This window comes from Heptranchias perlo, unplaced genomic scaffold, assembly GCF_035084215.1.
Source record: "Heptranchias perlo isolate sHepPer1 unplaced genomic scaffold, sHepPer1.hap1 HAP1_SCAFFOLD_462, whole genome shotgun sequence".
Classification (NCBI taxonomy): domain Eukaryota; kingdom Metazoa; phylum Chordata; class Chondrichthyes; order Hexanchiformes; family Hexanchidae; genus Heptranchias; species Heptranchias perlo.
In genome coordinates this window covers 275-14,812 of record NW_027139476.1, presented here as the reverse complement: position 1 = coordinate 14,812, position 14,538 = coordinate 275, and the positions used below count along the sequence as shown (strand labels likewise).

General features: G+C 65.1%; 1 protein-coding gene across 1 annotated transcript in view; it reads left to right on the top strand.

The window, feature by feature from the left end:
* Nucleotides 1-8,076, top strand: part of LOC137313286 (hexokinase-2-like) — a 173,280-nt gene extending 165,204 nt beyond the window's left edge. Inside the window, exons 9-11 of the mRNA XM_067979411.1 lie at nucleotides 44-274; nucleotides 6,464-6,768; nucleotides 7,871-8,076. Coding sequence (XP_067835512.1) covers nucleotides 44-274; nucleotides 6,464-6,768; nucleotides 7,871-8,076 — 742 coding nt within the window. The remainder of the gene's footprint in view (nucleotides 1-43; nucleotides 275-6,463; nucleotides 6,769-7,870) is intronic.
* The last annotated feature ends 6,462 nt before the right edge of the window (nucleotides 8,077-14,538 follow it).

The window sequence follows — 14,538 nt, the reverse complement described above, 5'->3', positions numbered from 1 at the left end:
CCTTAGATTTGAATCAAAGTATTTATTCCGCTGTTTATTTTAGAGATGCAGCTGGACTGGAGGGAATGAAGAGGAGACTGAGATCAATGGGCTTGAACCCCAGTGACCGGGACTGTGCCACCGTTTGGCAAGTCTGCTCTGTGGTGAGCACACGCTCCGCCAACCTGTGTGCTGCAGGTCTCACAGCAATCTTAACCAAAATCCGAAACAACAAGGGTTCATCTCACGTTACCACCGTCGGAGTGAGTGGAACGATCTACAGAAAGCACCCCAAGTAAGTCAGGCTCTCAGGGAAACGGGCAGAGGGTGTGCCCGTCACTCGAGGACAGTAATGGCGGAGGGTGTGCCCGTCCCTCGAGGACAGTAATGGCGGAGGGTGTGCCCGTCCCTCGAGCGCGGTAATGGCGGAGGGTGTGCCCGTCGCTCGAGCACGGTAATGGCGGAGGGTGTGCCCGTCACTCGAGCACGGTAATGGCGGAGGGTGTGCCCGTCGCTCGAGCTCGGTAATGGCGGAGGGTGTGCCCGTCGCTCGAGGACGGTAAAGGCGGAGGGTGTGCCCGTCGCTCGAGCACGGTAATGGCGGAGGGTGTGCCCGTCGCTCGAGCACGGTAATGGCGGAGGGTGTGCCCGTCACTCGAGCACGGTAATGGCGGAGGGTGTGCCCGTCACTCGAGCACGGTAATGGCGGAGGGTGTGCCCGTCGCTCGAGCACGGTAATGGCGGAGGGTGTGCCCGTCGCTCGAGCGCGGTAATGGCGGAGGGTGTGCCCGTCGCTCGAGCACGGTAATGGCGGAGGGTGTGCCCGTCCCTCGAGCGCGGTAATGGCGGAGGGTGTGCCCGTCACTCGAGCGCGGTAATGGCGGAGGGTGTGCCCGTCGCTCGAGCACGGTAATGGCGGAGGGTGTGCCCGTCGCTTGAGCACGGTAATAGCGGAGGGTGTGCCCGTCGCTCGAGCGCGGTAATGGCAGAGGATGTGCCCGTCCCTCGAGGACAGTAATGGCGGAGGTTGTGCCCGTCCCTCGAGCACAGTAATGGCAGAGGGTGTGCCCGTCGCTCGAGGACAGTAATGGCGGAGGGTGTGACCGTCCCTCGAGCACGGTAATGGCGGAGGGTGTGCCCTTCGCTCGAGCGCGGTAATGGCGGAGGGTGTGCCCGTCGCTCGAGCACGGTAATGGCGGAGGGTGTGCCCGTCGCTCGAGGACAGTAATGGCGGAGGGTGTACCCATCGCTCGAGCACGGTAATGGCGGAGGGTGTGCCCGTCGCTCGAGCACGGTAATGGCGGAGGGTGTGCCCGTCGCTCGAGCACGGTAATGGCGGAGGGTGTGCCCGTCACTCGAGCACGGTAATGGCGGAGGGTGTGTCCGTCGCTCGAGGACAGTAATGGCGGAGGGTGTACCCATCGCTCGAGCACGGTAATGGCGGAGGGTGTGCCCGTCGCTCGAGCACGGTAATGGCGGAGGGTGTGCCCGTCGCTCGAGCACGGTAATGGCGGAGGGTGTGCCCGTCCCTCGAGCACGGTAATGGCGGAGGGTGTGCCCGTCACTCGAGCGCGGTAATGACGGAGGGTGTGCCCGTCGCTCGAGCGCGGTAATGGCGGAGGGTGTGCCCGTCGCTCGAGCGCGGTAATGGCGGAGGGTGTGCCCGTCCCTCGAGCACGGTAATGGCGGAGGGTGTGCCCGTCGCTCGAGGACAGTAATGTCGGAGGGTGTGCCCGTCTCTCGAGCACGGTAATGGCGGAGGGTGTGCCCGTCGCTCGAGGACTGTAATGGCGGAGGGTGTGCCCGTCCCTCGAGCACGGTAATGGCGGAGGGTGTGCCCGTCGCTCGAGCACGGGAATGGCGGAGGGTGTGCCCGTCACTCGAGGACAGTAATGGCGGAGGGTGTGCCCGTCCCTCGAGCACGGTAATGGCGGAGTGTGTGCCCGTCCCTCGAGGACAGTAATGGCGGAGTGTGTGCCCGTCCCTCGAGGACAGTAATGGCGGAGGGTGTGCCCGTCGCTCGAGGACAGTAATGTCGGAGGGTGTGCCCGTCCCTCGAGCACGGTAATGGCGGAGGGTGTGCCCGTCGCTCGAGGACTGTAATGGCGGAGGGTGTGCCCGTCCCTCGAGCACGGTAATGGCGGAGGGTGTGCCCGTCGCTCGAGCACGGGAATGGCGGAGGGTGTGCCCGTCGCTCGAGGACAGTAATGGCGGAGGGTGTGCCCGTCCCTCGAGCACGGTAATGGCGGAGTGTGTGCCCGTCCCTCGAGGACAGTAATGGCGGAGTGTGTGCCCGTCCCTCGAGGACAGTAATGGCGGAGGGTGTGCCCTTCGCTCGAGGACGGTAATGGCGGAGGGTGTGCCCGTCCCTCGAGGACAGTAATGGCGGAGGGAGTGCCCGTCCCTCGAGGACAGTAATGGCGGAGGGTGTGCCCGTCGCTCGAGCGCGGTAATGGCGGAGGGTGTGCCCGTCGCTCGAGCGCGGTAATGGCGGAGGGTGTGCCCGTCGCTCGAGGACAGTAATGGCGGAGGGTGTGCCCGTCCCTCGAGGACAGTAATGGCGGAGGGTGTGCCCGTCCCTCGAGGACAGTAATGGCGGAGGGTGTGCCCGTCCCTCGAGGACAGTAATGGCGGAGGGTGTGCCCGTCCCTCGAGGACAGTAATGGCGGAGGGTGTGCCCGTCCCTCGAGGACAGTAATGGCGGAGGGTGTGCCCGTCCCTCGAGGACAGTAATGGCGGAGGGTGTGCCCGTCCCTCGAGGACAGTAATGGCGGAGGGTGTGCCCGTCCCTCGAGGACAGTAATGGCGGAGGGTGTGCCCGTCCCTCGAGGACAGTAATGGCGGAGGGTGTGCCCGTCCCTCGAGGACAGTAATGGCGGAGGGTGTGCCCGTCCCTCGAGGACAGTAATGGCGGAGGGTGTGCCCGTCCCTCGAGGACAGTAATGGCGGAGGGTGTGCCCGTCCCTCGAGGACAGTAATGGCGGAGGGTGTGCCCGTCGCTCGAGCACGGTAATGGCGGAGGGTGTGCCCGTCGCTCGAGCACGGTAATGGCGGAGGGTGTGCCCGTCGCTCGAGGACAGTAATGGCGGAGGGTGTGCCCGTCGCTCGAGGACAGTAATGGCGGAGGGTGTGCCCGTCGCTCGAGGACAGTAATGGCGGAGGGTGTGCCCGTCCCTCGAGGACAGTAATGGGGGAGGGTGTGCCCGTCCCTCGAGGACAGTAATGGCGGAGGGTGTGCCCGTCGCTCGAGGACAGTAATGGCGGAGGGTGTGCCCGTCGCTCGAGCACGGTAATGGCGGAGGGTGTGCCCGTCGCTCGAGGACAGTAATGGCGGAGGGTGTGCCCGTCGCTCGAGCACGGTAATGGCGGAGGTTGTGCCCGTCCCTCGAGGACAGTAATGGCGGAGGGTGTGCCCGTCGCTCGAGCGCGGTAATGGCGGAGGGTGTGCCCGTCCCTCGAGCACGGTAATGGCGGAGGGTGTGCCCTTCACTCGAGCGCGGTAATGGCGGAGGGTGTGCCCGTCGCTCGAGCACGGTAATGGCGGAGGGTGTGCCCGTCGCTCGAGGACAGTAATGGCGGAGGGTGTACCCATCGCTCGAGCACGGTAATGGCGGAGGGTGTGCCCGTCGCTCGAGCACGGTAATGGCGGAGGGTGTGCCCGTCGCTCGAGCACGGTAATGGCGGAGGGTGTGCCCGTCGCTCGAGCACGGTAATGGCGGAGGGTGTGCCCGTCGCTCGAGCACGGTAATGGCGGAGGGTGTGCCCGTCACTCGAGCACGGTAATGGCGGAGGGTGTGTCCGTCGCTCGAGGACAGTAATGGCGGAGGGTGTACCCATCGCTCGAGCACGGTAATGGCGGAGGGTGTGCCCGTCGCTCGAGCACGGTAATGGCGGAGGGTGTGCCCGTCCCTCGAGCACGGTAATGGCGGAGGGTGTGCCCGTCACTCGAGCGCGGTAATGACGGAGGGTGTGCCCGTCGCTCGAGCACGGTAATGGCGGAGGGTGTGCCCGTCGCTCGAGCGCGGTAATGGCGGAGGGTGTGCCCGTCGCTCGAGCGCGGTAATGGCGGAGGGTGTGCCCGTCCCTCGAGCACGGTAATGGCGGAGGGTGTGCCCGTCGCTCGAGGACAGTAATGTCGGAGGGTGTGCCCGTCCCTCGAGCACGGTAATGGCGGAGGGTGTGCCCGTCGCTCGAGGACTGTAATGGCGGAGGGTGTGCCCGTCCCTCGAGCACGGTAATGGCGGAGGGTGTGCCCGTCGCTCGAGCACGGTAATGGCGGAGGGTGTGCCCGTCACTCGAGGACAGTAATGGCGGAGGGTGTGCCCGTCCCTCGAGCACGGTAATGGCGGAGGGTGTGCCCGTCCCTCGAGGACGGTAATGGCGGAGTGTGTGCCCGTCCCTCGAGGACAGTAATGGCGGAGTGTGTGCCCGTCCCTCGAGGACAGTAATGGCGGAGGGTGTGCCCTTTGCTCGAGGACGGTAATGGCGGAGGGTGTGCCCGTCCCTCGAGGACAGTAATGGCGGAGGGTGTGCCCGTCCCTCGAGGACAGTAATGGCGGAGGGTGTGCCCTTTGCTCGAGGACGGTAATGGCGGAGGGTGTGCCCGTCCCTCGAGGACAGTAATGGCGGAGGGTGTGCCCGTCCCTCGAGGACAGTAATGGCGGAGGGTGTGCCCGTCGCTCGAGCGCGGTAATGGCGGAGGGTGTGCCCGTCGCTCGAGCGCGGTAATGGCGGAGGGTGTGCCCGTCGCTCGAGCGCGGTAATGGCGGAGGGTGTGCCCGTCCCTCGAGGACAGTAATGGCGGAGGGTGTGCCCGTCCCTCGAGGACAGTAATGGCGGAGGGTGTGCCCGTCCCTCGAGGACAGTAATGGCGGAGGGTGTGCCCGTCCCTCGAGGACAGTAATGGCGGAGGGTGTGCCCGTCCCTCGAGGACAGTAATGGCGGAGGGTGTGCCCGTCCCTCGAGGACAGTAATGGCGGAGGGTGTGCCCGTCCCTCGAGGACAGTAATGGCGGAGGGTGTGCCCGTCCCTCGAGGACAGTAATGGCGGAGGGTGTGCCCGTCCCTCGAGGACAGTAATGGCGGAGGGTGTGCCCGTCCCTCGAGGACAGTAATGGCGGAGGGTGTGCCCGTCGCTCGAGCACGGTAATGGCGGAGGGTGTGCCCGTCGCTCGAGGACAGTAATGGCGGAGGGTGTGCCCGTCGCTCGAGGACAGTAATGGCGGAGGGTGTGCCCGTCGCTCGAGGACAGTAATGGCGGAGGGTGTGCCCGTCCCTCGAGGACAGTAATGGGGGAGGGTGTGCCCGTCCCTCGAGGACAGTAATGGCGGAGGGTGTGCCCGTCGCTCGAGGACAGTAATGGCGGAGGGTGTGCCCGTCGCTCGAGCACGGTAATGGCGGAGGGTGTGCCCGTCGCTCGAGGACAGTAATGGCGGAGGGTGTGCCCGTCGCTCGAGCACGGTAATGGCGGAGGGTGTGCCCGTCCCTCGAGGACAGTAATGGCGGAGGGTGTGCCCGTCGCTCGAGCGCGGTAATGGCGGAGGGTGTGCCCGTCGCTCGAGGACGGTAATGGCGGAGGGTGTGCCCGTCGCTCGAGCGCGGTAATGGCGAAGGGTGTGCCCGTCGCTCGAGGACAGTAATGACGGAGGGTGTGCCCGTCCCTCGAGGACAGTAATGGCGGAGGGTGTGCCCGTCGCTCGAGCGCGGTAATGGCGGAAGTTGTGCCCGTCCCTCGAGGACAGTAATGGCGGAGGGTGTGCCCATTGCTCGAGGACATTAATGGCGGAGGGTGTGCCCGTCGCTCGAGCGCGGTAATGGCGGAGGGTGTGCCCGTCGCTCGAGCGCGGTAATGGCGGAGGGTGTGCCCGTCACTCGAGCACGGTAATGGCGGAGGGTGTGCCCGTTGCTCGAGCGCGGTAATGGCGGAGGGTGTGCCCGTCACTCGAGCGCGGTAATGGCGGAGGGTGTGCCCGTCACTCGAGCACGGTAATGGCGGAGGGTGGGCCCGTCGCTCGAGCGCGGTAATGGCGGAGGGTGTGCCCGTCCCTCGAGGACAGTAATGGCGGAGGGTGTGCCCGTCGCTCGAGGACAGTAATGGCAGAGGTGCCAGGCCAAGGGCTGCACCAGGATACGAGCAATATATCGATCCGTTCAAATCCGTGCTTTCTGCGATCTATTGTCTTCACCTGTCTCTACCATTGATTAGTCACGCACAGAGGCCGCCAGTGGGTCACCGGGTCACTGCGTGCCACCAGTGGGCCGACACCGAGACACCGGGTCACCGCGTGCCACCAGTGGGCCGACACAGACACCGGGTCACCGCGTGCCACGTGGGCCGACACAGGGTCACTGCAAATTTTAGAAGACCCATTTTAAAGTGAATTAAACCTTATTCTAACTGGCTCCATCTTAACACAGCGAACGATGCTGCTCCACTTGTTCCCCAGTATTGGTTTGAAACTCTCTCTCCCTTGTTCCCACTCCAGATTCTCGGAGACCCTGACTGCTGCCATGAAGCAGCTGGCACCAGATTGCGATGTCAGATTCCTGGTCTCGGAGGAAGGCAGCGGGAAAGGCGTTGCCGTGGCAATGGCCGTGAGCTCCCGACGAGCCGCTCGGCGCCGGGCGATCGACCGAATCCTAAAACCATTCAAACTGAGCGAGAAGCAGTTGGTGGAGGTGCGGTGCAGGATGAGGGAGGAGATGGAGCTGGGGCTGAGGGGAGACACACACCAGAATGCCAATATCCGAATGCTGCCCACCTTCGTCCGTTCTCTGCTGGATGGTACAGGTGAGCGAGAGCAGATCCAAGGAGACTCACGGAGCCAATATTGACACACAACTGACAGGGGACTTGATACAAATATTTAAGCTGTTGAGAGAGGCTGGGGTCAGGGGGAGTGGGGGATCGGGGACCGGGGAGAGAGGACTGGGGACTGGGGACTGGGACCGGGGACTGGGACCATGGGCTGAGAGAGAGCCTGGGGTCAGGGGGAGTGGGGGATCGGGGACCGGGGAGAGAGGACTGGGGACTGGGACCATGGGCTGAGAGAGAGCCTGGGGTCAGGGGGAGTGGGGTATCGGGGACCGGGGAGAGAGGACTGGGGATCGGGACTGGGACCATGGGCTGAGAGAGAGCCTGGGGTCAGGGGGAGTGGGGGATCGGGGACCGGGGAGAGAGCACTGGGGATCGGGGGACCGGGACCATGGGCTGAGAGAGAGCCTGGGGTCAGGGGGAGTGGGGATCGGGAGTGGGGATCGGGGACCGGGGAGAGAGGACTGGGGATCGGGGACCGGGACCGTGGGCTGAGAGAGAGCCTGGGGTCAGGGGGAGTGGGGGATCGGGGACCGGGGAGAGAGCACTGGGATCGGGGACGGGACCATGGGCTGAGAGAGAGCCTGGGGTCAGGGGGAGTGGGGGGATCGGGGAGTGGGGGATCGGGGACCGGGGAGAGAGGACTGGGGATCGGGGACCGGGACCGTGGGCTGAGAGAGAGCCTGGGGTCAGGGGGAGTGGGGGATCGGGGACCGGGGAGAGAGCACTGGGGATCGGGGACCGGGGAGAGAGGACTGGGGATCGGGGACTGGGACCGTGGGCTGAGAGAGAGCCTGGGGTCAGGGGGAGTGGGGATCGGGGACCGGGGAGAGAGGACTGGGGATCGGGGACTGGGACCATGGGCTGAGAGAGAGCCTGGGGTCAGGGGGAGTGGGGGATCGGGGACCGGGGAGAGAGGACTGGGGATCGGGGACCGGGACCGTGGGCTGAGAGAGAGCCTGGGGTCAGGGGAGTGGGGGATCGGGGAGTGGGGGATCGGGGACCGGGAGAGAGGACTGGGGACTGGGGTCCGGGACCGTGGGCAGTGCTGATTTAAATTTGCTCCTTTGATCTCCAGAAAGGGGCACCTTCCTGGCCTTGGACCTCGGTGGCACCAATTTCCGAGTGTTACTGGTGAACATTTCCAGTAAGGCAGAAGGTGGAGTGAAGATTGTGAATGAGACCCACAGAATCTCCCAGGATGTGATGCAGGGCACCGAAGAGCAGGTATTAAAGGAAACCAACTCTCGAGTGTGTTGTGCACGAGGTGAGATCTTTACATAGAAACATCGGCCGACAGCTAACAGGGTCCATATTACAACCAGCACTTGAAAACCCCATCGGCTGGCACCGGGCTCCCCCCGTGTACGGGATGGACCGGGCTCCCCCCGTGTACGGGATGGACCGGGCTCCCCCCGTGTACGGGATGGACCGGGCTCCCCCCGTGTACGGGATGGACCGGGCTCCCCCCGTGTACGGGATGGACCGGGCTCCCCCCGTGTACGGGATGGACCGGGCTCCTCCCGTGTACGGGATGGACCGGGCTCCCCCCGTGTACGGGATGGACCGGGCTCCCCCCGTGTACGGGATGGACCGGGCTCCTCCCGTGTACGGGATGGACCGGGCTCCCCCCCCTGTGTATGGGATGGACCGGGCTCCTCCCGTGTATGGGATGGACCGGGCTCCCCCCGTGTACGGGATGGACCGGGCTCCCCCCGTGTACGGGATGGACCGGGCTCCCCCCGTGTACGGGATGGACCGGGCTCCCTCCCGTGTACGGGATGGACCGGGCTCCCCCCCTGTGTATGGGATGGACCGGGCTCCCCCCGTGTACGGGATGGACCGGGCTCCTCCCGTGTACGGGATGGACCGGGCTCCCCCCGTGTACGGGATGGACCGGGCTCCCCCCCCTGTGTATGGGATGGACCGGGCTCCCCCCGCTGTGTATGGGATGGACCGGGCTCCCCCCGTGTATGGGATGGACCGGGCTCCCCCCCGTGTATGGGATGGACCGGGCTCCCCCCGTGTACGGGATGGACCGGGCTCCCCCCGTGTATGGATGGACCGGCTCCCCCGTGTATGGGATGGACCGGGCTCCCCCCCCTGTGTATGGGATGGACCGGGCTCCCCCCCCTGTGTATGGGATGGACCGGGCTCCCCCCCCCCGTGGGGTATGGGATGGACCGGGCTCCCCCCCCCATGGAGTATGGGATGGACCGGGCTCCCCCCCCCCGTGGGTATGGGATGGACCGGGCTCCCCCCCCCCGTGGGGTATGGGATGGACCGGGCTCCCCCCCCCCCGTGGGGTATGGGATGGACCGGGCTCCCCCCCCCCCCGTGGAGTATGGGATGGACCGGGCTCCCCCCCCCCCGTGGAGTATGGGATGGACCGGGCTCCCCCCCCCCATGGAGTACGGGATGGACCGGGCTCCCCCCGTGTACGGATGGACCGGGCTCCCCCCCCCATGGAGTACGGGATGGACCGGGCTCCCCCCGTGTACGGGATGGACCGGGCTCCCCCCCCCATGGAGTATGGGATGGACCGGGCTCCCCCCCCATCCCACAGTCGATGAGCGCCCCGATTCCAGGATGTGACGGCGGAGGCGAGGTCCTCGCTCCTCTCTCTCTCTGGGGGGTGAGGTCAGGCTCGCTCCTCTCTCTCTCTCTCTGGGGTGAGATCAGGCTCGCTCCTCTCTCTCTCTCTCTGGGGTGAGATCAGGCTCGCTCCTCTCTCTCTCTCTCTGGGGTGAGGTCAGGCTCGCTCCTCTCTCTCTCTCTCTGGGGTGAGGTCAGGCTCGCTCCTCTCTCTCCCTCTCTCTGGGGTGAGGTCAGGCTCGCTCCTCTCTCTCTCTCTCTGGGGTGAGATCAGGCTCGCTCCTCTCTCTCTCTCTCTGGGGTGAGGTCAGGCTCGCTCCTCTCTCTCTCTCTCTGGGGTGAGGTCAGGCTCGCTCCTCTCTCTCTCTCTCTGGGGGGTGAGGTCAGGCTCGCTCCTCTCTCTCTCTCTCTGGGGGGTGAGGTCAGGCTCGCTCCTCTCTCTCTCTCTCTGGGGGGTGAGGTCAGGCTCGCTCCTCTCTCTCTCTCTCTGGGGTGAGGTCAGGCTCGCTCCTCTCTCTCTCTGGGGTGAGGTCAGGCTCGCTCCTCTCTCTCTCTCTGGGGGGTGAGGTCAGGCTCGCTCCTCTCTCTCTCTCTGGGGTGAGGTCAGGCTCGCTCCTCTCTCTCTCTCTCTGGGGGTGAGGTCAGGCTCGCTCCTCTCTCTCTCTCTCTGGGGGTGAGGTCAGGCTCGCTCCTCTCTCTCTCTCTGGGGTGAGGTCAGGCTCGCTCCTCTCTCTCTCTGGGGTGAGGTCAGGCTCGCTCCTCTCTCTCTCTCTGGGGTGAGGTCAGGCTCGCTCCTCTCTCTCTCTCTCTGGGGGTGAGGTCAGGCTCGCTCCTCTCTCTCTCTCTCTGGGGGGTGAGGTCAGGCTCGCTCCTCTCTCTCTCTCTCTGGGGTGAGGTCAGGCTCGCTCCTCTCTCTCTCTCTGGGGTGAGGTCAGGCTCGCTCCTCTCTCTCTCTCTGGGGGGTGAGGTCAGGCTCGCTCCTCTCTCTCTCTCTCTGGGGTGAGGTCAGGCTCGCTCCTCTCTCTCTCTCTGGGGGGTGAGGTCAGGCTCGCTCCTCTCTCTCTCTCTGGGGGTGAGTCAGGCTCGCTCCTCTCTCTCTCTCTGGGGGTGAGGTCAGGCTCGCTCCTCTCTCTCTCTCTGGGGTGAGGTCAGGCTCGCTCCTCTCTCTCTCTGGGGTGAGGTCAGGCTCGCTCCTCTCTCTCTCTCTGGGGTGAGATCAGGCTCGCTCCTCTCTCTCTCTCTGGGGTGAGGTCAGGCTCGCTCCTCTCTCTCTCTCTGGGGTGAGGTCAGGCTCGCTCCTCTCTCTCTCTCTGGGGGTGAGGTCAGGCTCGCTCCTCTCTCTCTCTCTGGGGTGAGGTCAGGCTCGCTCCTCTCTCTCTCTCTGGGGGGTGAGGTCAGGCTCGCTCCTCTCTCTCTCTCTGGGGGGTGAGGTCAAGCTCGCTCCTCTCTCTCTCTGGGGGGGGTCAGGCTCGCTCCTCTCTCTCTCTGGGGGGGGTCAGGCTCGCTCCTCTCTCTCTGGGGGTGAGGTCAGGCTCGCTCCTCTCTCTCTCTCTGGGGTGAGGTCAGGCTCGCTCCTCTCTCTCTGGGGGGTGAGGTCAGGCTCGCTCCTCTCTCTCTCTGGGGTGAGGTCAGGCTCGCTCCTCTCTCTCTCTCTGGGGGGTGAGGTCAGGCTCGCTCCTCTCTCTCTCTCTGGGGTGAGGTCAGGCTCGCTCCTCTCTCTCTCTGGGGTGAGGTCAGGCTCGCCCTCTCTCTCTCTCTCTGGGGGGGTCAGGCTCGCCCTCTCTGGGGTGAGGTCAGGCTCGCTCCTCTCTCTCTCTGGGGTGAGGTCAGGCTCGCTCCTCTCTCTCTCTCTCTCTCTGGGGTGAGGTCAGGCTCGCTCCTCTCTCTCTCTCTGGGGTGAGGTCAGGCTCGCTCCTCTCTCTCTCTCTCTGGGGGGGGGTCAGGCTCGCTCCTCTCTCTCTCTGGGGTGAGGTCAGGCTCGCTCCTCTCTCTCTCTCTCTGGGGGGGGTCAGGCTCGCTCCTCTCTCTCTGGGGTGAGGTCAGGCTCGCTCCTCTCTCTCTCTGGGGGGTGAGGTCAGGCTCGCTCCTCTCTCTCTCTCTCTGGGGTGAGGTCAGGCTCGCTCCTCTCTCTCTCTCTCTGGGGTGAGGTCAGGCTCGCTCCTCTCTCTCTCTCTGGGGGTGAGGTCAGGCTCGCTCCTCTCTCTCTCTCTCTGGGGTGAGGTCAGGCTCGCTCCTCTCTCTCTCTCTGGGGGTGAGGTCAGGCTCGCTCCTCTCTCTCTCTGGGGTGAGGTCAGGCTCGCTCCTCTCTCTCTCTCTGGGTGAGGTCAGGCTCGCTCCTCTCTCTCTCTGGGGTGAGGTCAGGCTCGCTCCTCTCTCTCTCTCTGGGGGTGAGGTCAGGCTCGCTCCTCTCTCTCTCTGGGGGTGAGGTCAGGCTCGCTCCTCTCTCTCTGGGGGTGAGGTCAGGCTCGCTCCTCTCTCTCTCTCTCTGGGGTGAGGTCAGGCTCGCTCCTCTCTCTCTCTGGGGTGAGGTCAGGCTCGCTCCTCTCTCTCTCTGGGGGGTGAGGTCAGGCTCGCTCCTCTCTCTCTCTCTGGGGGTGAGGTCAGGCTCGCTCCTCTCTCTCTCTCTCTGGGGTGAGGTCAGGCTCGCTCCTCTCTCTCTCTCTGGGGTGAGGTCAGGCTCGCTCCTCTCTCTCTCTGGGGGGTGAGGTCAGGCTCGCTCCTCTCTCTCTCTCTGGGGTGAGGTCAGGCTCGCTCCTCTCTCTCTCTCTGGGGTGAGGTCAGGCTCGCTCCTCTCTCTCTCTGGGGGTGAGGTCAGGCTCGCTCCTCTCTCTCTCTGGGGGTGAGGTCAGGCTCGCTCCTCTCTCTCCTCTGGGGGGTGAGGTCAGGCTCGCTCCTCTCTCTCTCTGGGGTGAGGTCAGGCTCGCTCCTCTCTCTCTCTGGGGGTGAGGTCAGGCTCGCTCCTCTCTCCTCTCTCTCTGGGGGTGAGGTCAGGCTCGCTCCTCTCTCTCTCTCTGGGGTGAGGTCAGGCTCGCTCCTCTCTCTCTCTCTGGGGTGAGGTCAGGCTCGCTCCTCTCCTCTCTCTCTGGGGTGAGGTCAGGCTCGCTCCTCTCTCTCTCTCTGGGGTGAGGTCAGGCTCGCTCCTCTCTCTCTCTCTGGGGGGTGAGGTCAGGCTCGCTCCTCTCTCTCTCTCTGGGGGTGAGGTCAGGCTCGCTCCTCTCTCTCTCTCTCTGGGGGTGAGGTCAGGCTCGCTCCTCTCTCTCTCTGGGGGTGAGGTCAGGCTCGCTCCTCTCTCTCTCTGGGGGGTGAGGTCAGGCTCGCTCCTCTCTCTCTCTGGGGTGAGGTCAGGCTCGCTCCTCTCTCTCTCTCTGGGGGTGAGTCAGGCTCGCTCCTCTCTCTCTCTCTGGGGTGAGGTCAGGCTCGCTCCTCTCTCTCTCTGGGGTGAGGTCAGGCTCGCTCCTCTCTCTCTCTGGGGTGAGGTCAGGCTCGCTCCTCTCTCTCTCTCTGGGGGGTGAGGTCAGGCTCGCTCCTCTCTCTCTCTGGGGTGAGGTCAGGCTCGCTCCTCTCTCTCTCTCTGGGGGGTGAGGTCAGGCTCGCTCCTCTCTCTCTCTGGGGGTGAGGTCAGGCTCGCTCCTCTCTCTCTCTCTCTCTGGGGGGTGAGGTCAGGCTCGCTCCTCTCTCTCTCTCTGGGGTGAGGTCAGGCTCGCTCCTCTCTCTCTCTGGGGGGTGAGGTCAGGCTCGCTCCTCTCTCTCTCTGGGGTGAGGTCAGGCTCGCTCCTCTCTCTCTCTCTGGGGGTGAGGTCAGGCTCGCTCCTCTCTCTCTCTCTGGGGGTGAGGTCAGGCTCGCTCCTCTCTCTCTCTCTCTCTCTCTGGGGTGAGGTCAGGCTCGCTCCTCTCTCTCTCTCTCTGGGGTGAGGTCAGGCTCGCTCCTCTCTCTCTCTCTGGGGTGAGGTCAGGCTCGCTCCTCTCTCTCTCTCTGGGGGTGAGGTCAGGCTCGCTCCTCTCTCTCTCTCTGGGGGGAGGTCAGGCTCGCTCCTCTCTCTCTCTCTGGGGTGAGGTCAGGCTCGCTCCTCTCTCTCTCTCTGGGGTGAGGTCAGGCTCGCTCCTCTCTCTCTCTCTGGGGGTGAGGTCAGGCTCGCTCCTCTCTCTCTCTCTGGGGGGTGAGGTCAGGCTCGCTCCTCTCTCTCTCTGGGGGTGAGGTCAGGCTCGCTCCTCTCTCTCTCTCTGGGGGTGAGGTCAGGCTCGCTCCTCTCTCTCTCTCTGGGGGTGAGGTCAGGCTCGCTCTCTCTCTCTCTCTCTGGGGGTGAGGTCAGGCTCGCTCCTCTCTCTCTCTCTGGGGTGAGGTCAGGCTCGCTCTTCTCTCTCTCTGGGGTGAGGTCAGGCTCGCTCCTCTCTCTCTCTGGGGTGAGGTCAGGCTCGCTCCTCTCTCTCTCTCTGGGGGTGAGGTCAGGCTCGCTCCTCTCTCTCTCTCTGGGGGTGAGGTCAGGCTCGCTCTCTCTCTCTCTCTCTGGGGGTGAGGTCAGGCTCGCTCCTCTCTCTCTCTCTCTGGGGTGAGGTCAGGCTCGCTCCTCTCTCTCTCTCTGGGGTGAGGTCAGGCTCGCTCCTCTCTCTCTCTCTGGGGTGAGGTCAGGCTCGCTCCTCTCTCTCTCTGGGGTGAGGTCAGGCTCGCTCCTCTCTCTCTCTCTGGGGGTGAGGTCAGGCTCGCTCCTCTCTCTCTCTGGGGGTGAGGTCAGGCTCGCTCCTCTCTCTCTCTCTGGGGTGAGGTCAGGCTCGCTCCTCTCTCTCTCTCTCTGGGGGGTGAGGTCAGGCTCGCTCCTCTCTCTCTCTCTGGGGGTGAGGTCAGGCTCGCTCCTCTCTCTCTCTCTGGGGTGAGGTCAGGCTCGCTCCTCTCTCTCTCTGGGGGGTGAGGTCAGGCTCGCTCCTCTCTCTCTCTCTGGGGTGAGGTCAGGCTCGCTCCTCTCTCTCTCTCTGGGGGTGAGGTCAGAAGCTCGCTCCTCTCTCTCTCTCTGGGGGTGAGGTCAGGCTCGCTCCTCTCTCTCTCTCTGGGGGGTGAGGTCAGGCTCGCTCCTCTCTCTCTCTCTGGGGGTGAGGTCAGGCTCGCTCCTCTCTCTCTCTGGGGTGAGGTCAGGCTCGCTCCTCTCTCTCTCTCTGGGG